The sequence below is a fragment of the Mytilus edulis genome, chromosome 8 (assembly GCF_963676685.1).
Source record: "Mytilus edulis chromosome 8, xbMytEdul2.2, whole genome shotgun sequence".
NCBI classification, from domain to species: Eukaryota; Metazoa; Mollusca; class Bivalvia; order Mytilida; family Mytilidae; genus Mytilus; species Mytilus edulis.
Window position 1 is genome coordinate 26,208,212 of NC_092351.1, and position 24,454 is coordinate 26,232,665.

The following is a 24,454-nucleotide window of genomic DNA, read 5'->3' on the forward strand; positions in this document are numbered from 1 at the left end:
ATAATGCTTCGAAAAAAAAATCAAAGTAATAAAACAAGTTAAAATCTGAAAGGTTAGGGGCTGTAGAGAAAAGAAACGTTTTTTTAAAAGAAATTATCTTATTAGATGCAACAACGCAAAAATATCTATTGAACATTTTCATCTCTGATTGAGAAAAATTGTTAACAATATAACTAGGATAATTAAATAATTGCCAGGTTTCATTTATTATGTGACATAAATAAATCTGCTGGCTGCAAGTGTTTATTTTTATTGTTGAGTTGTTTCCCTTTGAATTGAATTTGATCATTTTTTAATTTCAAAAGTTCTAGAGCACAATGTGAGTTGTATAAAATCAATTCAACGATAACAAGAGGCTGTCACAACGACAGCAAACCGGATTTATTAACATTTATTTGTGTCCTGGCAATATCACAAGAACCATTACTGATGAATGGTGAAAGTGAAAATCGTCAATATCAAATTTGACCTCCGTTTTGTCATCAGTATCAACATATTAAAATTTGAAAAGCTAAGATTGAATGGTTCATGAGTAAATGCAATAAAGTGAATGGAAACGCCATTTTACGATCTTTCAAGAACCATAACTCCTGAACGGTAAAAGTCAAAATCGTCATTATTGAACTTGACCTCTATTTTGTCATCAGTAACAACATATAAAAGTTTCAAAAGATTTGGTTGAATGGTTCATGAGAAAATGCACGGACACGACTGGAAAAACCATTTTTCAATCTTTCAAGAACCATAACTCCTGAACGGTAAAAGTCAAAATCGCCATTATTGAACTTGACCTTCATTTAGTTGTCAGTAACAACATATTAAAATTTTAAAAGCTTTAGTTGAACGGTTCATGAGTTAATGCATGGACAACATTTGATTGCCGCCAGCTGCCCGCCGTACATCCCCAAATCAATAACCGACATTTTTGTCACAAAAATCCGGTTAATAAAAAATAAGTAAGTTCCAAAATATCTAAAAGCTCTCACACTTAACAACTCATCACTGCCCAGCTGTTAACTAAATAAGAAGTCACTTTGTTCAGTAGTACTTGAGAAAAGTGTGAACAAAATATTTGTTGGAAGGACAGACAGACCGTGTGAATGAAATATGAATACAACTCCTATTGAGTTGTGAAAAATTTAACTTTAAATTATAAACTTTAAACTTACTTCATAACAATAAATAGCAATACATATAAAAAATGGAAGACCAACTATAGACATCTTCTTTGGATGAATTCTGTAAAGAAAAATTATAGATCCATTGAAAATAACAAAATCATTATGAAATAATTATAACTTTAGTTACCTCCCTTACATACAGGAAACAAAGATGATATTTTTCTTTTGAAACATGTACACAAAATTCAAAAGATTTTCTATTATTTACTCTAACTATCAAAGGCAGCAACTCAAAAATATATATGTACGGTTAAATGATAAAAAAAAAAGTAAAAGCTTTTTTAAGGTACAGAAAACTAATAGCCAGATGACTTTAACAATGACATCATTTATATTTTTAGAACAGATATTTGATTCTTGCATCTTGTAAAAGTTAAGTAATTTTCTTGACAAGTGAAACATCATTTTGTGCCTTGAATATCTGAGCATATATGTTACATCGATAAATTTCTGGAAATGTTCATGGATAGGATGTATAGAATGTTATGATCAATGCACTATATTTTGTGTATCAAAAAGGTAGTGATCATGAACCTTGGAAGATTTATATATCAAGTCAGTAACATAAGGTTTTGATTGCATTTCATGCAATCTTTACCTAAAAATGTATAACACACCTAAATAATAATTGTGAATAAAACTATAAAAGAGAAAGTGAAGTTTGTGAACTAATATGTGCAATGAGAATTGTGTGTTAAAAAAATTTGTAAAGAAAAAAGTTAAGATTAAAATATTGTCTCCTCTAATTATTATTATATATTCAGAAGACCAATTTATACAATAATAATTAGTCTGTTACATAATATAACAGTAGGAAAAGTTGTTTCAGATTGATTATTACACACATGTTACATCATATAAATAAAATTGATGTAAGTTAGACTAGTTAAGATAGTATTTGCATGCAGTGTTGAATTAATTACCGACAAATGTTATCAATTAAACGTATTTTGTAAAAACTGACTATTGACTTCTGCTATATTTTTTTTAATACTTTTTTGTGGTTAAGACTTTTAAAGTCAAGTTAGAGCAACACAAAGAAGTAAAATCAGACTCGAAGCAACTTTAGGAAAAAAGTAATTGTTTTCCAATGATTTTGTCGTGTAATGACAACATAGTAAATTTTCCTGCAGAAATTGCACTAAGATTGGTTTTTATTTTTTATGTGGCTCCTGCTCTTAGAGTATGAGAATCTCTTGCCACAAAGTAGGTAAATAGTCAAAAAAATTAAATACCCAGAAGTCAAAAGTCTAGAATATAAAATAAGTCTATTATCAACCTATCTGAATGTTATTTTAGAAGTATAGTGCTGATATTTGTGAAGAAATTATCAAGTAATTTTACAGCTTTAAGAATTGTTCATTATATAACTTTTACTTAATATAAGGAGAGCTATTAAAAGTACACAACAATTTTCAAAATATACCCTCTTTTTCTAGCACTAAATGAAAAATCACATGATTTATACATACCGAGTTGCCCTAAAACATGGTACAATATGTAAATAACAACATAAACATTGGACAACATTCATCAAGCTAAAGCTTTTCATGCAAGCTAACAGTTGTTAGGCATTCTAGAAGTAGTTAATGCATCCAGTAAATTTGGAATTTCTAGATTTTTCGGCCTGCACTTTTACATTAAAGGTATTCTGAATGTTTTCCTTAAGTAAAATTTAACTACCAAGAATTGGTATTATTTTGGTCAATTTACTAAAGAATTATACATTCATAATCCTGGTAGTAAACTGCACTTTTACATCAAATGTTTTGAACGTCTACAAATCCTGATTTCTTTTTACCAGCAATTGATATAATCATGGTTAAATTATTAAATATTACACTTTTACAATCCTGTTAACAAATTGATGATAGTCTATTTCAAATATTCAAGACTGATTATTTAACTTCAAAACCCCATGTGATAGAATCTAATGGTTAAGATAAGTATGATATATATCTCTGGATTTAACATTCAGCCAATAACCATCTATGTGGATGTATTAGAATATATTAGTTACAAAAGCAACATCAAAATTTATTATGCAAATCTCTGGGAAGCTATATTATATAGAACATGACAAATGAATCAGAATATTAACTTAAAGGAGAACAAACCAAAAATAATATGTGTATTAAACTTTCCATTTTGACTTTCAAGTTTCTGTTACATTTAATTGGATTACGAATTTGTTAATCAAATCTGTGTAATTTATTGATGACATTCTAAATTTTTGATAAATTTGGTTAACAACTAATTTCTTGGTTATCCATATTTATTGACAATTTCCACATTTAGGACTTTCTTTCAAAGGAATAAGGACTCAATAAGCAGACTGAATGACTGATACAGGACTTAACTACCTGTATTTCACCCTTATATTTTGGTTTAAAGGTAGATCTGAAACTATATTTGTTCCATTCCTCCAAATGAAAAATAGGTAAATATATGTTTTGTTCCATTGTTAAATATGCCAGAAGTTATTAATTAGTAACTGGCTCTTGACTTTCCATATTTTGGCAATAAAACTTGTTTGATCTGACCTTGAAAGTAATTTTTCATTTCCTGTGATAAGGCTAAATAAATGTGATTTTAATACAACCTTCAATAGCATTTTTAATAGAAAAAAATCACAAATACAATATCCGTATAATTAGAAAGTTGATTGCCAAACAGGTGTTTGTTTTTCAAATGTTTTTTCCCAAGTGGTCATTGTACCACCATTTCCGACAAATAATGCAACACCTCATTTGGGCACAAAATGTCATGGCACATCACACATATCAAATTAAAGGCCTTCTGACATTCTATGCATGTGGAGATGGTTCATAAGTAATTTAATAAGTAATCAATTTTAAAGAATAACATAATAAGTTGGTTTCTTTCTCCTTTAAAGTATAAATAATACATTTAATTAAATTCAGCAAAAGAACAAAACAAAAATCAGAACAAAAATGTAGATGCGTCTTTAATGTAAAGAATTAATAAAGCTTATTAGTATATACTTACTCAACATGTTCAAAATGTTCAAAATCAAACCAAAATACAACAGCAAAGGCAAGAAGATTGGAACACTGGGCCATTAAACTGAAATAACAACAACATGTAAATGATGTAAGTTTCAGCTCTTCTTGTAATATATTTTTAAGACTTTTCAAATAGTAAACTTATCATCATGACTTTTTAAAGCTTGAATCTTCCCTATTTAAATACATACTAAGTCAGGAATCTTCCCTATTTAAATACATAATAAGTCAGGAATCTTCCCTATTTAAATACATACTAAGTCAGGAATCTTCCCTATTTAAATACATACTAAGTCAGGAATCTTCCCTATTTAAATACATACTAAGTCAGGAATCTTCCCTATTTAAATACATACTAAGTCAGGAATCTGATGTATAGTAGTTGTCGTTTGTTTATGTAATTTATACATGTTTCTCGTTTCTCGTTTTTTATATATAGATCAGACAGTTTTTTTTTTTGTAATTTTAGGGCCCTTCATAGCTTGATGTTCAGGTTGAGCCAAGACTCCGTGTTGAAGGATGTACCTTGAACTATCATTGTTTACTTTTATAAATTGTGATTTGGATGGAGAGTTGTCTCATTGGCACTCATACCACATCTTCCTATACCTATATACAAACTATTAAGATTGTTTTGAAACAATAAATTGCTGCAAAACCAGTTAGAAAAAAAATAAATATCTGTGTTAAAATCACAGTAAAATACAGTATTTTCACTGAAATGTAATCTCACTCAGCTGATTTTATTAAGCCTTACCTTGTCATAGCCAGACTACCAAGATGTCTTAGTAAGGTCATGAAGCATATTGGTGGCAGTAATATAAGCAACCAGTGTATTCTGCAAAACAATAATCATAGCTTGTGTCCATTAGTAATACTCAATACCTAAATACAGACATTCAAAAAAGTTTAAACACCATTTTCACACTCATTTTATGTCATATTATATTTATAAATCAAAAAGTCCAAAGAAATTATGACATATTCATCATGTACATACAATTGTTGTATTAGTCCTTCTGTGATTATTTCTAGAAGGTGGCACCTCCTAGTGATTTGAAAACATTAGAAATATCTTATTTATGGGAGGAAAAATAAATATAAATGAAATTTCCTTTTCTAAGATACAACCTTGGAACTTTCATGAGAAAGATATTTTCCAAGATTTTTCTTACTAAATGAACTTAAAACATTATGAAAAGTATCAGTTTCATACCGTTTGGAAAAGGCAAACTTAAGTTAGAGAACAGAAACTAATTTTGGAATATTTAGAATGACAAATGCAACATTTAATGCCACCTCCGCCACAGTTTACTTTAAGGGACCCAGTGCCTTAGGATCAGAAAAGAGCTTGTTTTATGATAGAGTTAGTGCTAATGTCAAGTTAGGTATGGTCTAAGGTTGCTTTACTATAGCTCTATATGGGCAATGATTGGTTGGATATAGAAAATATGGCTACAAAACACCTGTATACTCACAATTTCATAGATCTCATATAGTCAGATAAGTTCTCTGTGATAAATATTAAGTACGCACAACAGAATCCTAAAACATAAAAAAAAAATACCGGTAATAAATAAGTGATTAAAAAACATTGGTTGTAACATTCATCAAAGTAAAATTTTTAGAACTAAAAGGTATATGTTGCAGAAATTCATGACAAACCAAAATATTGACCTTGCAAAATCAAGGAAATTGCCTGTCCTAAGTAAGGAGCCTGTGATCAAGTGCTTGTCAATTGTTGCTTGTATTTATATATCATATTTGTTTTTCATTTATTATTTTGTGCATGATTCAGACTGTAAGTTTTTTAGTTTGAATTAATTTACATTTGTCATTTCGAGTCCTTTTAAAGATGACTATGCAGTAAAGGGTTTAACTCATAGTTGAAGGCTGTAAGGGGACCAATTATTGTTAATTCCTGTATTATTTTGTATTTTGTGATTGACAATCCTACTATATTTTATTGTTAATTTGGGAAGTTTACAATATTACATTGAATGAAGAAATTCATCCCACTGATCACCTAGACTAAGTAAATTACTTCTACACCACATCAATCCTACCTGTTTGTGAAATAACAATAGCTAGATCAACCAGTAATCGACCATGGTATCCTATAGCATAAAATCCTGTAAAACACAAAATAATCAAATACATGGTTTTTTTTTGTATTTCTAAAATTTACCAAGATAAATCATTAAAACATTTAACTACTACATAATATCTTCTTTAAAAGGATGCAACAAAAATCAACAAATTCCAAATGCAAATGTATGTATGTTTTTGTGAAAGTTATACAAAGGTTTCAAAAAATAAAAACTTCACAATTCCAAAACGACAGTGGTGCTGGTGATTAATTATAAGAACTTAATTTGCCTACTAATATGTGGAATATAGCATCATATTTCATTTTTCAACCACTCCTTCAACATTTGAAGGAAGTGATAATGCCCCATAATGCAAGAATGATGTTCAATAAAACAAAACTTTTTGAAGGAAATGCAATAAACTTGAAAGTGGTCTAATCTGTCTGAATCCTAAGCAGTGCTTACCTACATCTCCATATGACAGGTCGTGACCTGGATCTTCTTCCTGAAATTTAACAAGAAATATGTTTTTTTAGAAAGAATCAGCCTGGAACGAATGGCATAATGAACTTTTATTCTTTCAAAGAAAAATCTTATTTCCTTTTATATTTAGTTGATAACAACTAACTCAAGGTATATAATCCCAAAAATATGTGCTTGCAATGTATACTGAAAATTTCATTTAAGATTTAAGCTGGGTAAGTAAGATTTAAAAAAAAAACACAGCCGTGAGTTTAAAATGATATCATGGAACATTCAATAGCTATGAATATTAATTAGATATGTTACAGGATTCAGGGTTCTCGCCAGGGATCTCCATGGCCTGTTTAACGATGGCGCCCTGCCATCGTTCAAATGTCTTGCGCCATCGTCAAATGACTCGCGCCATCTTTAAATTGTCTTGCGCCATCGTTAAATTGTCTTCCGCCATCGTTCAAAACTTCATCGTTTTGTGTAGCACGACGCCATTTTTTTTATCAATTATAATCAAATGCATGTAATTGCATAACCCTTAGGCTTTTTATGTTATAATCCAATACAGTTCTAACACCTGAGGGATTTCCGGATTAAGATCGCTAATCACTTGTACCTGAGCTTGTACAGGTAGATCAACAAACCAGACAGGAGAATATTATCTGAGGATAGACGATCCATTTGTCGAATTAATCAACTAAGTTTCAGCAAATGATTATGATAATTTAGATTAATTAATAAATTAATAATCCAGTTACAAAGAAAACAATTTAACAGGTCGAACACGTGCTTTATTTTGACTTACGCAATCAGCATCCCCCTTTTTAAAGAAGTACAATATAAGACGCAAAACAGTAAACATTATTTCATCGCAAATAACTCGAGAACTGATGTAACGATAATTTAGAATTACTTTAAAAGTTTAAAAGTAAAAACTTAAATATTTCCTGTAAAGAAATATCGTATCGTAATGCCGATTATTCAGTTCGTATATTACAATCAAATTGATACATCCGCGTTTCCGGTTTCTATTCAGACTCGAAAGATGCATGTTGCACAGCATCAATTTGCCAGATAACGTCATTAAAAACCTTTTCATTTGTCAACGTTTGCTTTATAAATCTCTTTAACCTTTTACATAGCCCGTACGAATCGTTTTGTTGTTGCTGCAAATCAGCCATACCGGTAATGGGTTCTGAATTTGACAGTGTCCATGAATAATAAGCTCCACATCATATGATTTTTAACCCCCATAACAATTACCAAAAATACAATAAATGGGACCTTCATGACAGCTTTTGGTCATTCTCGACTAAGGGGGGACCATGACGACTTGGCATTTGAATAGTTAAAAACGGCAATAAATGAAAATATTGATACTTCTTATTCTATAATGAAAATTCAAATAAATATAATTTAAATAAGCAATGAATTAGCATGTTCACCATTCCTTGTATGGAGGGATAAAATACTTCCAATTGCGCTACATTGTACAGCGTAGACACAGTTTGTAATGGTGAAAGTTCCTCCATGGTTCAATTTTCATCCATGGAGATCCCTGGTTCTCGCTAAGGATTTTTGAAGGCGAGTCCAGGGATTCATCATTTTTAGGTATGAGGAGTCCAACAGCAAAACAAAATATTTAGTCTCCATTTCCTAACAGAGCAATGAAATCAAATCAAATTCAGATCACTTTTAAACTTTTGCTATAAAATGATGATATTTGTGCTTAACTGATGCATCTGTGGACTCACCAGTTTTGAAAATGGTGAGTCCAGACAGATTTTGATGAGTCCAGGACTCATGGACTCGCCTTAGTGAGAACCCTGCTCAGGATGCTGTAATCTTTAACAGTTAGGGAGAAATATCAGAAATCTACTTGTCATATGTCAACTACTTAACAAAATTTCTACTGCTAAAATAACTAATAGTAAAACTTGACAAGTAATAATATATATACACATGGAAAAAAGTATTGCAACACCTTGACTTTTTAAAACTTCAAAAATCAGCTTCTTATTTTGGATGGAATATGATAAAATATTTGTAAAATAAAATTGAAAAATAGTTTATGATAACATTGGCATTTAAACGAACAAAAAATATTTGAAAAAAAAAATGAATTATCTAACCACAATTTTAATAACAAAATGAAGTGTTTTTTGTACAAAAAAATGCATTTTACAACTTTTACTGTAGTCGAACTTTACAATGTCTGACATTTCAAAAAAAATCTTAAGATGATTGTTCACATCATGGTTGATAGTTATACGCCAAAGAATTAGTACTTTGTGCGCAGCCTCCATTCAAACGGATAACCGCCTCTCGACGTCTTCTGATTCCTGCCATAAATCGACTTATTTGTTGCTAAGGCAGCAGTAACCATTTCTGATGAATGGCATTGTTTATTTTATGACGTGTTTGAACTGGGTGTCCTTCCACGCCCTTTACGCCCAATAGTGTCCCATATATGCTCGATATGGTTCAAATCCGGGCTACGATCGGGCCAAGAAAGATGAACCGAATTCCATTGGAACAACTGATCTTCCTCCACGATGCTAATTTCCAATTTTGGCGAGCTCCGCACTACATTCGATACGGACAACTGTAACTGTAACTGTAAGCAATGGTCCCCGAAATGGTCTGATCGCACGATAACCAGTAGCTATGAGTCGATCTGGAACAGTTCTTGTTTAAAGGCTCATGTATGCCCACCACTCTCTTTTTAGGATTGTATTGTGTGCAATGGGTTTCCTTCTGACCAACCTTCATTATGCTTGATGTTCCCTAGCAGATGGTATAGGGGGGTCTTCTTGATCTCGGAAGGTCTTTAACATCGTTTATTGCCTGAATTTTATTCTCAAAACGACTTACAGTGGGATGGTGATGACCAACAATATGTGCGGTTGTCACAGAGACATTCCTGCTTCTCTCATACTGATTATCTGCCACATATCTGCAGTAAAGACTTGTGGAGGACCCATTACAAGGTGTCAATCAAATAACTTTATAAAGTTGGTTATTTAAAGTGTTGAAAACAATGAAGATAAAAACATCTGTTTTGCTGTTAACGGGTACAGTAGATGCATGTGCAGATAAGAACTTATCGAGTCAATATTTATTGATTAAACTCAGGTGATATTTAAATAATGTTTAAATAGTTCTATTTTGACAAATTATATCACAAAAAAATAAAGAGTGTTTTTTTAATTTCAATTTGGTGTTGCAATACTTTTTTCCATGTGTATATATGGAAAATATTCACTTTTCCTGAGATTTTGGAATACTAGAAATTATTGGAAAAAATGTGACAGGGTTATAATCGCAATAATTTAAACTCGTGTTGAAGTTTTCATATGAATTAAACAGTATTTTTCTCAATATATATCACAAAAACAAAATTGCATTTTAGTCCAAAATGACAAAATCGCAATAACAAATTCATGCAATAATTTCTGAATTTACAGTATTTCCACACACCTTGGAAACCATGTATTTTAAACACTTGTTGTACAACCCACCTTATTGACTTCCTCCTCTGTTATTAAGTTAACAAATTCTTGTTTGGCCACCTGTAATGACAGCAAGCCATCCTCTTTGGCATCTGTTTCATGGACTTTCTTTGGACTGGTTTCTACCTTAGCTTTCTCATTTCTTGGCAGCCTGTATTCTGATATTAACTTATATTTACAATCTATTAACAGCAACATTGCTTTTACACTGAAAAGATCAAGTACACATATATAAGGGTAAAAGATGCAACATAATATTTATCAAATTTACTGGTTGATTAGGATGAATGATTGGTAAATTATAAAACCATGCAAGGAAGTGGCTTTAGTCTACATAGTTAAGGCCTCTATGTGACTTTGTGATGAAAAATAGCAATTAAAGCATTGTTCCTTTGTTTTATATTTTCTCAAGTTAATGTAGGTATTTTGGACATGTACATGTATCAGAAGTTCAACAATAAGAAAAAGTGTTCTATATCCTTCATTCTGTAAGGAGCAAATAATGTATTAACTTTTCAAAAGGAAATAATATTACAGACTGTTTCTTCAACTTGGAACTTATCTTTTGAAGGAATTTCTATTTCATGATATTAATACACCTTCTTTTCCATTATTGTATGATAATAATGATGATTTTCATGATGAATCATATTAAATACTAGTTGTCAGGGGATTGTTTCCAAACATAATTTTAAAGGAGTAAAGTGCATGGTGGAGTCCACATAAACATGTTTTAAAACCACCACATTCTATATGTTCCTATCACAAGTCAGTAACCTGTAATTCAGTGATGGTCTTTGATTCCTGTACAAATACAATGTAGATCAGTCAATTGTTTTTTTTCATTTGAATTTTTTCATATTTGGCCCTGTCAAGAATTCCTATAGCCGACAATATGGTATGAGTTTTGATCATTATTGAAGGCTTTACAATGATCTATAACTGCTTGTATCCACCTCAATTAGACCTTGGTTGATTAAAGTCTCATTGACAAACATACAATAAAAAATGCTATACCTGCTGAACTTTTCTTGAATTTTATGTGACTGCCATACAAGTTAGAGTTTTAGTTAGGCCAAATAAAAATATATGTGTGGTTCCAGTAACCCTACCGTCCCTACTTTTTCGGCTTAAAAATAGCCTACCCTAAAGATTTTATTGTCATTTTTCATTAAGCACTGTTAAAGTCAGAATGTTGCTCCCATATACTCAATGTAACAAAAAAAACATAAAATAACAAAAAAATCCCTACCTACCCTAACTTTTTTTCAGATGTAACTGGAACCACACATACTTTTTTATTTGGCCTTACATGTAGCTATCAAATCAGCTTGGAGTTTGGTATTTTTGTTATTGTACTTTTTTTCTGCCCGTTTATTTAGTTTAGATATAAAGTGGATGACATACTTCTGTGAAATTGGAATTTGTGTAGAATCAAAATTATCTATTTACACTCACCTGATTATACCTATTGTAGCCATCACAAAGATACCCTCTAAAATTCCTGCCTGTATTAAAAAAAAAAATAATATTATTCATTTCATACTTCATGTACATGTACTTGTAAAAACAAAAATGTACAAGTAAAATTATTTTTAATGTGACATATTTTGGTGATGGTATTTCTATTTTCAAATGAAGTTTTATAAGATTATGAGGATGTACCAATACCTGTAATTTTTTCTGAAAAGACGCAGAGAAGTTTTATATTGTAATTTTTTATTTTGAAATATTTTTGGTTTGTTATTAGATTGATTGATTGTTGGTTGCTTTACGTCCAGTGGCAAATATTTCATGCATATTCAGGACGAGTTTGTTATTAGATGATTAATTATTAATTGCGATTTTATATTTAAGATTTACTAGTAATTGGTATTCACAAAGCTTATTGGTCTTATTGTTACAGTTATGTACATGTAAGTGTCTGGTTTAATTTAAAGTACTAGTAGCTTAATTATAAGCTTGGTCAGATAAAAAACAATGAAGATTTTTAATGAAAAATATGAAAGATGATTATTTTCAACAACTTGTGCGGAGTTTGTTAGTGTTATTACTAATTGTAAATAATAATAATTCATTATTCATTTCGTCAAGATAATTCACAATAGAAAACTTGTTTACGTTTTTTAATAGAATGTCACTTAATTTCAACATGTTCAAACTATTCACAAGAAAACATATTTCTTTCTTTTATAGTAATAAAGTTAACTAATTTTACAAAGCATGATCAAAAACTTCACAAAACCTTTAAAAAAGGTTTAAATGTGTGGGGTGCTAAGTTGAAAGGGGGCACAGAGAATTGGAGCAAACATGGTATGGGCGAAAACACCTGGAGTCGGTTACACGAAAAAACTTACGACTAATTAGATTGATCCTAAGTAAGGAACAATTCAGTATACTTACGATCAATCTTAGTCCTAAGTTTTTTTGTGAAACAGACTCCAGGTTTCGTCATAAACATGATAATATTTGATTCAGGCAGATGATGTATATGAATTTGGTGATTATACAGCAATACCTTCCCGTGATTTTGATTACTTCATTATTTTTTTATGGGTTAAATTATACAAACCTCTTTAAATGCAAAAGGTAGTCCTAAAACACCAGCACCTATGAATGAAATAAAAATGTTTGCAAAGATTTTGACAGGGTGTTTGGATCCCGTTCTTCCGACTGCCATTTTATATTTTTGTTGAGGTCGTCAGCTCATAACTTTCTGGAGCTTTTCAATTGAGTTAAACTTCTCATGCAGGATCTTGTTTTGACAATAACAACACCAGGATTACTGTCAACTTTACAACGTGGACCTTGTAAACTAATCGCAATGCCACCTGTGACAAGTGCCCTAAGGGAGGTAATTCTGAATTTAATTTAAGAAGAGGTCTACCTGGGTCATATAAATCGTGTTTACATATTATTAAAACCAAGGATTTGTATAGTAAGATACTATACAAATCCTTGCTAAAACCAAGGACTAACATAATATACGTCCTTGTTAAAACTGATTAAACTCTTGAAGAATTTTGGCACAACTAAAACAAAAATACGAACAGAAGCTAACATTCAACTTGATAAAGTGTAAAATTGCACCAGTCAGTTTATTTTGTACAGTTCCGTTTTTTACAGGCTTACGAATTTACATAGAGGTAAGGTCATAATAATATACTTTTTCTGATAGATTTGTTTTTATGCTTTGCCAAAATGAAGATTTTACTATGCTTTTTTCAAAAATATAATAAAAAGTATGGGTCATCGAGCTATTTTCCAAGCTATGAGTCGTTGAAAATTGTCTAAATTTGGTTTGATTGTTCATGAAAAAACACATTTGTGTGCATAAAAAACTAGAGGCTCTAAAGAGCCTGTGTCGCTCACCTTGGTCTATGTGAATATTAAACAAAGGACACAGATGGATTCATGACAAAATTGACAACTAATAGTGTTTGGCGAAAGGTGCTTTATTATAGTAATGCATATATAGTTATACCAAGCATGGTATCAATAAGCTACAATGAACAAAATGTGAATATGAAGCACCTGAACCCCAATGTGGGTAATAATAAAAGTAATTAGAAAAAATTAACAATAAAAAGAAAAAAAAAAAAAAATGTTTTACTAGTATATCAATTGCATAATAAAAGTGGCCTGGAACATGCTCTTCCGCCCAAAACCACATGGCAATACGAACCCGGATGAAGCATCAAAGGGAAGCAATTCTTACAAGGCGTCATCAATTATGTACAATGAGAGTTGCCTCCCATTGTACGCAATTGACAACTAATAGTGTTTGGCGAAAGGTGCTTTATTATAGTAATGCATACATAGTTATACCAAGCATGGTATCAATAAGCTACAATGAACAAAATGTGAATATGAAGCACCTGAACCCAAAACGAAGTCGCCAAACACAGGGGTTAATAATATATACATAAAAAAAAAAAAAAAAAAAAAAAAAAAAAAAAAAAAAAAAAAAAAAAAAAAAAAAAAAAAAAAAAAAAAAAAAAACCAACAACATCAAATCAAGAATATAAAAATACACCGGCGAAAATACCCTAACACTAACTACCAATCAAATAATTCATAGCTGACGTAACCCGATACATATCAACACTAGCTTGTTTAATGTAAGTCTGAAAACAATCAGATCTCCAGTCTCCGTGATGTTTCAATAAAATCTCAGGAATGCCAGCCTTGGTGGCTAATGTAGCCCCTCCGTGTCTCAGCGAATGAAAAGAATAAACTGAAGGGTCTAAACCAACAAGAACAATTAACTCTCTAAAACGGTGCAACAAAACGGATCTAGATAAAGGCAATAATTTACCATGAACAGGTAAAGCAAAAACGGGAGCATTCTTATCACCAGGTATTAAAGACACAAGATGCTTATAAGCTCGAGCAGGACATATTGATGGCTCAACTGAGCAACACAAGGAAACCTGATGGGTGTAATCATGATTTTGTCTAGTCTTTGACCATTTCAATAAAAGGAGGATACCCTTTTCACTAACAACAACATTATCTCTGATCAATTGTTCACGGGAATTAAAAGATGTAGAGCTTCTGCTGACCAGGTTTGACGCCCTAAGCATACCAAAAAAAACAAACGTTAGAAAACACCATAAACAAGCATCTAAATAATCATAAATATTCAACAACCTAACAATATCAATTAAATGTGTAGGTAACAATGGTAATTTTGACACAGCCACATGCTGATTCTTATGACTCAATCCTCTTAAAGTCAATTTGAATTCTGTAGATAAAAAAGGTTCCACAGTAAAACCAAAAAGTTGACTCCAGGTCTTAATGCCAGAAATATAATTCTTAACAGATAAAAAACTGCTTAAACTCTTGGATAGAAAACATGCATAAGCACACAATATATCCTTAATACAAGGAAATGGTCGAAATTTATAATAAACACAAAAAATATGGTATGCATTGAGTTGACTCTTCAAATTTGAATAAGTACCAGGCCGAAAGGCTGCACCCTTAGCAAGCTTGACCTCTTTCTGCAAAACTGCTCTTCTGGACTTAAGACCTGGAAGTCATAAACAACAGTAATTAGATAAACAACAATGTCATATTAATTATCAAAGTTAGTCTTATCTGACACTAAATATGCGCAAAAATAAATGTCAATGTATCATGTATGAAAAACTAAATGTTTATAATATTATTAAACATATGACCAAACACTTCTTTCTCAATAAAATCTGAATTGTAAAGTTTAGATTCTATTAAAAACTGTGATCTGTTCTTCTCCGAAAGATTCCAACGGGATAGCAAATCCGATAACCTATTTTCAACAGATGCTATATAACTCACACGCAGTTGAACATTACTTGACGCACACAAGTACCATATTTGACGTGCCAAATTCAACATTTCCTGATCACGTCCTGTTCCCCTATTTAAAATTTCAACACATGATTGATTGTCACAAAACAGCTGTACCCGTTTATTTGAGATACTTGATGTCCAGAATTGAATTGCTATGTAAATCACATACATTTCAAGCACAGATATGTGCATGTCCCGCAAAGACTCCGGTATATCCGAATGAAAATATTCAAATGTCGTGAAATTGACACCACCAATACCCTTGAGACACGCGTCAGAGGAAATAATTGCGTCTGGTGAAGACCAATCTACATCAGGAATTATACTAATTCCATTATAGTCATGTAAAAATAATAACCACCACCGAATGTCTTGTCTAAATTCATCTGTAATATGAACACGATAATGATTGAAATGGTATTTTCGTAATGTCTGTAACATGCGTGAAATAAAAAGTCTTCCGCTTCGGACACATTCGGAAATAAAAGCCAACTTGCCAATAACTTGTTGTAACTGACGTTTGGTGCAATGTTTTTTCTTTTCAAATCTTTGTAACAACTCATAAGTCTCTTGTAATTTAATCTCTGGAATTCGGACTGTCATGTCAATTGAGTCATACTCCTTGCCGAGAAATGTCAAAACTTTTGTCGGCGGCAAACACTTTTCTTTGCTGACTTCTAATCCTAACCTCTGAAACAATTCTAAAACAAAATTATAATCATGTTCAGCGTTCTGATTGTCACTAACACCACCAAAATCATCAACATAGTTTATTGTATGAATGTTAGATTTCCATAGCATATAGGAAACAGCATTCGTTGTTCGTTGACATGCCTGTGGCGAAGAGCGCATACCAAAAATAAGACGATTGTCAATAAAAATTTGTCCCCTCCATTCATAACCTTGTAAATGCAAGTCGTGCGGATCTAATACTAGCTGACGAAAAGCCCGGGACAAATCCAACTTCCAAATGGCACACCCACGACCGTGATTCAAGAGCAAAGCAATGAATTCTTCGTGTCTAGGATAATAAAGTTTAAAAGTTTCATTCAAAAAGGTGTCCGAAGGTATGCCTTCATTTATGGACAAATTATTGCCATGCGAACAGTCAACAATTACTCTCCTATCGGAATCTCCCTTAGGAACTGTGAATAATGGTGATAATGTTAAATGACAACAAAGAGGGTTCTTTCGGAAAGGACCATAAATAGCCCCAAGGTCTGATTCTTTTGAAATATATGAATCAATAAAACTTGAAAACTGATTACGATGGTTTTGTCGACGTGTGGGGGGATCGGGCAGTGTATCTTTGATATAGTTTAACGGCCATCCATACTTCAAAAATTCAACGACTATTTTATCATGATAATCTTCTAAAAGTTGTTCCCACAATTGTATGTTGAAATTAGAACGTACTGGAATTTTACAATATGCAAAATTCGGCTTGCCACTGTAGAACACGGCTTCATGAACCCTTGAAAAATTATTTATATTCATTTCACAAAATTTGGTTGATACATCTTTCAAAATATTTCCACTCATATCTGGTGAATACTCAAAATCAATAGACCCTGCTGTTTTCGTAAACCAAGGACAAATACTTGAAGCTAAAAGTACATTATCACTGGGGTAAAGCTGATGACCGTAACTGCATTCACGGTCATCCCAAGATGTCGGATGAAAAATTAGGTCAGTATTTTTATTGTCTGTTAAGGTGTTTCTACATCATTTTCTTTACAAAGCATACTTTGATACGATGTAAATATATAAAAGATTCACACGGAAGTCACAAATCTCTACCGAGGAACGTGTATAAAACGGGAATTTGGATTTGAAAAATTCGCGAGGATGACCGTAAATCGTAATCGAGATGACCGTAACAGGATTAGCGATTCATAACCAGGCTGACCGTAATTGGTTAAAAGATGACCGTAAATTGTTAAGGATGACCGTAATTTATAAAGAATGACTAAATTTAAAAGAATGACCGTCAATTGAAAGAAATATCCATATTTGTATGCATTGTTCTTTGTTGAGTTTGTCGCAATAGGGGCTCGGTTAGTTCTTTTTAACTATTTGGCTTGTAGTTGGATGTTACATATGACGAACCATGTATTTGAAACACGTCTTATTTTTGTCTACCTTGAGGATAATGTTGTCTTCAAAAATTATACCTTTGTTAAGCCAATTTAGTCTTACTCAAATGATAGATGAACCTTCTCATTTTACTGAATCGTCGTCATCATTGTTAGACCTTTTTATAATAAATGATGCTCACATAATAAATTACTGTGGAGTCGGGCCACCTTTATTAGACCAAATACGTTTTCACTGTCCTATAATTAGTCTTTTGAACTTTCCAAAATGTCGTCAAAAAACTTTTAAGCGGAAAATTTGTCTATATGATCGAGGAGACTATGACAGATATCGTAACATTTTATCTGAAAAAAATTGGGATTCCGTAATTAACTTAAATAACGTTGAACAATTTACAACCGAAATAACAAAAACTATCATAGAAGCTGCTGAAAATTGTATTCCAAATAAAATTATAACTGTTCGCAAAAATGAACCTCCATGGCTAACAAATGATGTTAAAAAAAAGATAAGGAAAAAAATAGAATCCACAGAAAGGCTAAAAAAATATAATAACCCATCGGAGTGGTCAAAATTTAAGAAAATACGAAATGAAGTTACTAGTTTAATAAGAAAATCGAAGAATGATTATAACAACAATTTAATTAAAAAAATCACGAACAGTAACCCGGCCACTTCTAACTGGTGGAAAACGGTTAAACAAATATCCGGATTGAAAACAAACGACGCAAGTGTACCCCCATTAATGGTTAATAACAACTTAATATTTGATGAAATCGAAAAGGCAAATGAATTTAATCGATTTTTTTCTTCCCAGTTAAATATTGATGATTCAAGTGCTGTGTTACCTGAAGAACTTCATAATATTAGTGATGACATTAGTTATATAGAAATTACTGTTACTGAAGTTGAAGATATATTGAAAATTGTTAATCCCACAAAAGATTCTGGCCCAGACCTCATAAGTCCCAAATTGTTAAAAGAAGCATCTTCTGTTTTAAAGTAGTCCACTATGTAAACTATTTTAAAACTTATCGTTAAGTACGTCTACTTTTCCAGATCAATGGAAAAGAGCAAATGTTACCCCAGTTTATGAAAATAGTAAACCGAATGACGTTAAAAACTATAGACTTATTTCCTTGTTGAGTGTAATATCAAAGTGTATGGAACGATGTGTATATAAACATGTTTACAATCACTTTATGCGCAATAATATTTTAACGAAAAATCAGTCGGGCTTTAAACGGGGGGATTCAGCAGTTAATCAATTAATTAACATTTCGAATGATTTTGGGAAGGCTTTAGATAGCGGTAAAGAAATAAGGGTAGTATTCTGTGATATAAGTATTTAAAAGCGTTTGATCGAGTCTGGCATAAGGGACTGCTATTTAAACTTCAACAAGCGGGCATACCGGGTCCTTTACTAAGGTGGTTTGAAAATTATTTTACAAATAGAGTCCAGCGGGTGGTTATTAACGGTTCAAGTTCCGAATGGTTACCTGTAAATGCAGGCGTCCCACAAGGGTCCATTCTAGACCCTTTCCTTTTTTGATATTTATAAACGATATTGTAGAAGACATTCAAGCTCAAATTAAGCTATTCGCAGATGACACTTCATTATATATTATATTTGACAATCCAACAGAAACAGCTAAAATTTTAAATGACGATCTAGATAAGATTTATAATTGGTAAAAAAAAATGGCTTGTTAATTTTAATGCCCAAAAAACTGAAAGTATGAAAATTTAAAAATAAATAAATAGACCCTTTCATCCTCCATTAAATATGAAGACCCAAGAGCTACAAACAGTAAGTAAACACAAACATCTAGGTGTCTTTTTTCTAACAACGGATCCTGGAACGACCATATTGAATATATAGTTTCTAAATCTTACAAAAGAATAAATATAATGAGAAAAATGAAACATGTTCTTGATAGATTTTGACTTGAATATGCCGATGTCGTTTGGGACTCTCAAAATCAGAATTTGATTGCTAAACTTGAAAGTATTCAGCTTGACGCAGCGCGTATCGTCACGGGGGGTACTAAGCTTACCAGTATAAACAATTTATATGTTGAAACTCGATGGGAAAAAATATCTGAAAGACGACGCAATCACAGACTAACTCATTATCACAAAATTTTGAATAATAAAACTCCAGAGTATTTAAGAGACTTATTGCCTGATTCAGTAGGCAGTAGGCATGATCATAATACAAGACAGAGAAATAATATTTCACAAGTCAACACTTGGACCCGTTTATATTCTGAATATTTTATCCCTGCAACAACAAAGCTATGGGACACTCTTAACTTAAACATAAGAACATGTGAATCTTTATCATTATTCAAAAAACAAATTAGTACCCAAAATAGTAAGATCCCAGCGTATTATTATATAGGACATCGTTTTGGTCAAATTCTTCATGCTCGCTTAAGAATGGATTCAAGCTCAATGAATTCTCACCTTTTCCTTCGTAACTTAGTAGACTCTCCAAATTGTCGTTGTGGTGATGTAGAAACAAATTCTCACTTCCTGTTATCTTGTCCTATATATACTAATTTAAGAAAAGAACTATTGGATTCTGTTTCAGTTCTTCCTGTCCAAGTTAACACAAAAACTTTGCTTTTTTGGATCAACGGTACTCTCAGATGAGCAAAATAGTCTTTTATTTAGTTTGGTGCAGAAATATATTATTAAAAGTAAACGTTTTAACCCTTGATGTTAATGCTTCATCACTCAATAGGAACCAAAACATTCATGTTTATTTTTTTAATTTTTTTTCTCATTAATTTTTTTCTTCTTTTTCTTCTTTCACCTTTTTCATATTCATATATTTATTACAGAGCATGCCAGTATTTATATTTATGTATTGGTCAATAAGTGTATTATTTTTGTAAAGGAGACAGATTTGTAAAAGCAAATTGCTTGTTTCTGAATCCTGAATATTATTTCCTTTCTATAATAATATCGTATCATGATGAATTATCTGAATAAATATTGTTTAAACTAATGTTGTCTTATAAATATGTCTTTCACCAACACGATTAATTATTTGATACAAAAAAGGTTATACAAATACGGATATTTCTTAGAAATGACGGTTATACTATGAAAGGTACGGTCATCCTTTATAAATTACGGTCATCCTTTCGAAATTACGGTCATCATTTTACCGATCACGGTCATCCTTATTATATGTTACGGTCATCTTGAAAATATTTTAAAGATGATTTACGGTCATCTTAGCCAATTTTTCAAATCCAATTTCCCGTTCTATACACGTTCCTCGATAGAAATTTGTGACTTCCGTGTGAATCTTTTATAAATTTACATCGTATCAAAGTATGCTTTGTAAAGAAAATGATGTAGAAACACCTTAACAGACAATAAAAATACTGACCTAATTTTTCGTCCGACATCTTGGGATGACCGTGAATGCAGTTACGGTCATCAGCTTTACCCCAGTGATTATTAGTTTCATCAACAACATTGTAATTCATGTAATTGTTATCTTTGACAACAGTGTCAAAATCAGTGCTACATAATAAAGATTGCAATAAATATGAATCATTTTCATAAATAGACACACCTGTAAACACAGGGGACGTTTTTTCACTACAAGCATTGTCACAATAACCAACGCCTGTTAAATTAAAACCTACGGAACTTGACTCGCCTATAGATTCACATGACGAAACATCATAAATATTACTCAAAACATCTGCCTCATATGCAGAGGATATTCCTAATGAATCTTGTGAATTATCAAACAACACACCTATATTTGCAGGGGAATAAGATTTCGTTAACTCATCATACACACCTGAATAATCAGGGGAAGCAATCGCACCTGACATAATTGCAGGGGGTTTCACAACATCATTTTCGTAATTATCACACAGTAACACACCTGTAATTACAGGGGAATATAATTTCTTTTGAATAATACTATTACTGATCATTTTAGTAGATTCACAATGTAGCACTGAAGTTGAACATCATTGATGATGCGGACAATCCTTCGAAGGATGTAGCACAGACGCATCACTCGAATCTTTTCCTTTACGGACGCACTTTCTGCAAACATGCAATAGTTTTTTGTCTCCATAGGCTCCAAAATGATCTCCGGATCGACTACAGTTTCCCGCTTGATATGCGCCGCAAATTGGATTGCGATTAACCGGCTTATCCTTGAAAACTGTTTTAGTCGGGGTAGACGAAGACGAAGTGAGGGGGGTGACGAGAGTACGGCCTTGTTCTTCAACAAATGCATGCGACCAATTTTTGTGACCTCTTTCTATGGAACGCAAAACTTCGGCGTGAAAATCCTTTATCTCCGCAAAGGGGTATTTTTCAACGAGATAAAGCAAATTAATGAGATGTTTTTGTCTGTGCACAGAAATGGCTTGTTTTTCAATGTTATGCATAATGAATGTTTCACCTCTGACTAGTTGTGCTAGACCGAAATCTTTATCAGAATAATTGACCGATTTGGTTTGTGCATGCTCATGTGGCCATGGCACATCATATTTAACTCTATCCTTAGCAGCTCTTGCTTCACCGGAAACTGCTGTTCTTTTTTGTTTATCTTTGAATATAACATATGGTAAATCATTACCTTTGATTTGAGCTTTGTCCTTATCCTCGTCGTTATCATTTGAAGAATCAGAATCAGAATCATCGGAAGAGGACGAAGATTGATTAAGCAGCTGTCGAGTAAGCTCTTTAGCCTGTTTTCCAACTTTATCTTGATTCCGTAACTCATTAAGCGATGGAAGCTTTAATGTTTTAACTTTTTTACCATTGTCCTTCGCTTTGGTTCTTGAAGATTCACCACCGGATGTTTTCTTGGCTACAAGGAGCTCGTGTTGTTTCGCCAACAAATCACGTTCCAAAATTTTGTTTTGTATTGTTAATTCTTGAATTGTCTTATCAAGTTCACTTACAATGTTCGTAGATGAAGGTAATTTTGGACGAACGCCAGCACATGCTTCGTCTGATTTCGGTGTTGATGTCTGACTATGAACCACGTTTTCAGAATTAATTATATCTCCAGCTTCTGTAACTTAGTCGAAATCCTTCTGCATTTCAAAAGATGATAGAATAAAGTCTTTTAAGTACGCTGGAGGTTTTCTTGTTCTATTGTTTTCCATCGGATGTCAAAAAAAAAAAAAAAAATGTTTTATATCAATTGCATAATAAAAGTGGCCTGGAACATGCTCTTCCGCCCAAAACCACATGGCAATACGAACCCGGATGAAGCATCAAAGGGAAGCAATTCTTACAAGGCGTCATCAATTATGTACAATGAGAGTTGCCTCCCATTGTACGCAATTGTGTTTTGGTGATGGTGATGTGTTTGTAGATCTTACTTTACTGAACATTCTTGCTGCTTACAATTATCTCTATCTATAATGAACTTGGCCCAGTAGTTACAGTGGAAAATGTTAGTAAAAATTTACAAATTTTATGAAAATTGTAAAAAAATTGACTATAAAGGGCAATAACTCCTTAAGTGGTCAATTGACCATTTTGGTCATGTTGAACTATTTTTAGGTCTTACTTTGCTGTACATTATTCACAGTGTAGATACTATTATGTACGCTATCCGGAAGTCGCGATTTTCGAAGCGAGAACTTTTTGGATCACATTTTAAATTTGATGGGTATACTGAATTAAACGGTAAGTTGATCATCTGTACCTTGCTTAATGATTAATTCAGCCGATATCGATATTCTCAAACGGTTTAGAATTAAATTCCGCACATTCAATATCCGTGTCTTTGCCTTAATCAAGAGATTTTCAAGTGCATCACTAAGAAAAATCAGTCGGCGAACCTAAAAACAATCTTTTTACCCTCTTAGTGTACAAATTAACGTAAACACCAGACTTAATTAACTCAATGAAGTATATTTCAAGTGGTGGTAAAAGTTTCAACCAGATCTTTGAAGCCAGAAATAAGAAAATTACACTTGTTTGAATTTCTCACTGTACGATCAGTCTCGCTTGTTTATTTTAAAACTGTATGATCAGTCTTTATGTCACTGTATTCTAGTGGTGATTTCAAAGTTATTTACGATACATTAGAAGGTGGCATTTTTCTAAATAACACAAATATATTTCAATGCATTCACATACTGAAAACTTATGAAACATGTTTTAGCTTGATAGGGTGTACTCGACTTACTACATTAAGTATAACTTAAAGGGAAACTTCGCAAAAAAATGAAAATTTTATATTATGTTTATTTGATATAAATAATCATATATTCATTAAAATAATTGATCAATCCTTCTAGATAAGTGATTAAAATAAAAATTAAAATCCCACTATCACTTCTCGACTTATCGCCATTTTGACGGCATCTCCGATACAAATTGTCACGTGATGAGTATATTTGAATAAAATATCTGAATACCACAAAGCTAAAAAACAAGCATGGCATATCGTATATTCAGTATCAAAATGACTTGTCAAACGTACGGATGTTCAACTCGAAGTTCACATGGCATAAGCTTACACACTTTCCAAGATCCTGCAAAAAAGAAAGAGTTGTACCAAACGTGGATGATTAACCTTAACATAACACCAACCAACTCACAACAAGTTCAAGAAAGTGTGTGCAGACCATTTTGAAGCATCTTGTTTCGATGGAAATTTGATAGTAATTATGATTTTTTTCTCATGAATGTTTTTATTGCTATTTCGTTCCAAGCCCGGTTGAAAG

At 32.1% G+C, this 24,454-nt stretch overlaps 2 protein-coding genes across 2 annotated transcripts in view; both read right to left on the reverse strand.

Moving 5' to 3' along the window:
• The window catches only part of LOC139485218 (uncharacterized), a 32,553-nt gene extending 19,424 nt beyond the window's left edge, over positions 1-13,129 (reverse strand). Inside the window, exons 1-9 of the mRNA XM_071269499.1 lie at positions 12,856-13,129; positions 11,742-11,791; positions 10,293-10,491; positions 6,763-6,802; positions 6,274-6,339; positions 5,686-5,752; positions 4,965-5,045; positions 4,191-4,268; positions 1,170-1,239 (exon numbers count right to left, since the gene is read on the reverse strand). Of these exons, the coding sequence (XP_071125600.1) occupies positions 1,170-1,239; positions 4,191-4,268; positions 4,965-5,045; positions 5,686-5,752; positions 6,274-6,339; positions 6,763-6,802; positions 10,293-10,491; positions 11,742-11,791; positions 12,856-12,963 (759 nt within the window). The 5' untranslated portion in view covers positions 12,964-13,129. The remainder of the gene's footprint in view (positions 1-1,169; positions 1,240-4,190; positions 4,269-4,964; positions 5,046-5,685; positions 5,753-6,273; positions 6,340-6,762; positions 6,803-10,292; positions 10,492-11,741; positions 11,792-12,855) is intronic.
• A 1,079-nt stretch (positions 13,130-14,208) lies between these two features.
• Positions 14,209-23,823, reverse strand: LOC139486636 (uncharacterized). The gene is made up of 3 exons (XM_071271562.1): positions 23,804-23,823; positions 22,345-22,745; positions 14,209-15,321 (listed from the first exon to the last, which is right to left on the reverse strand). The coding sequence occupies exons 1-3, from the start codon at positions 23,821-23,823 to the stop codon at positions 14,339-14,341; spliced, it is 1,404 nt and encodes a 467-aa protein (XP_071127663.1). The 3' UTR covers positions 14,209-14,338.
• Positions 23,824-24,454: the final 631 nt, after the last annotated feature.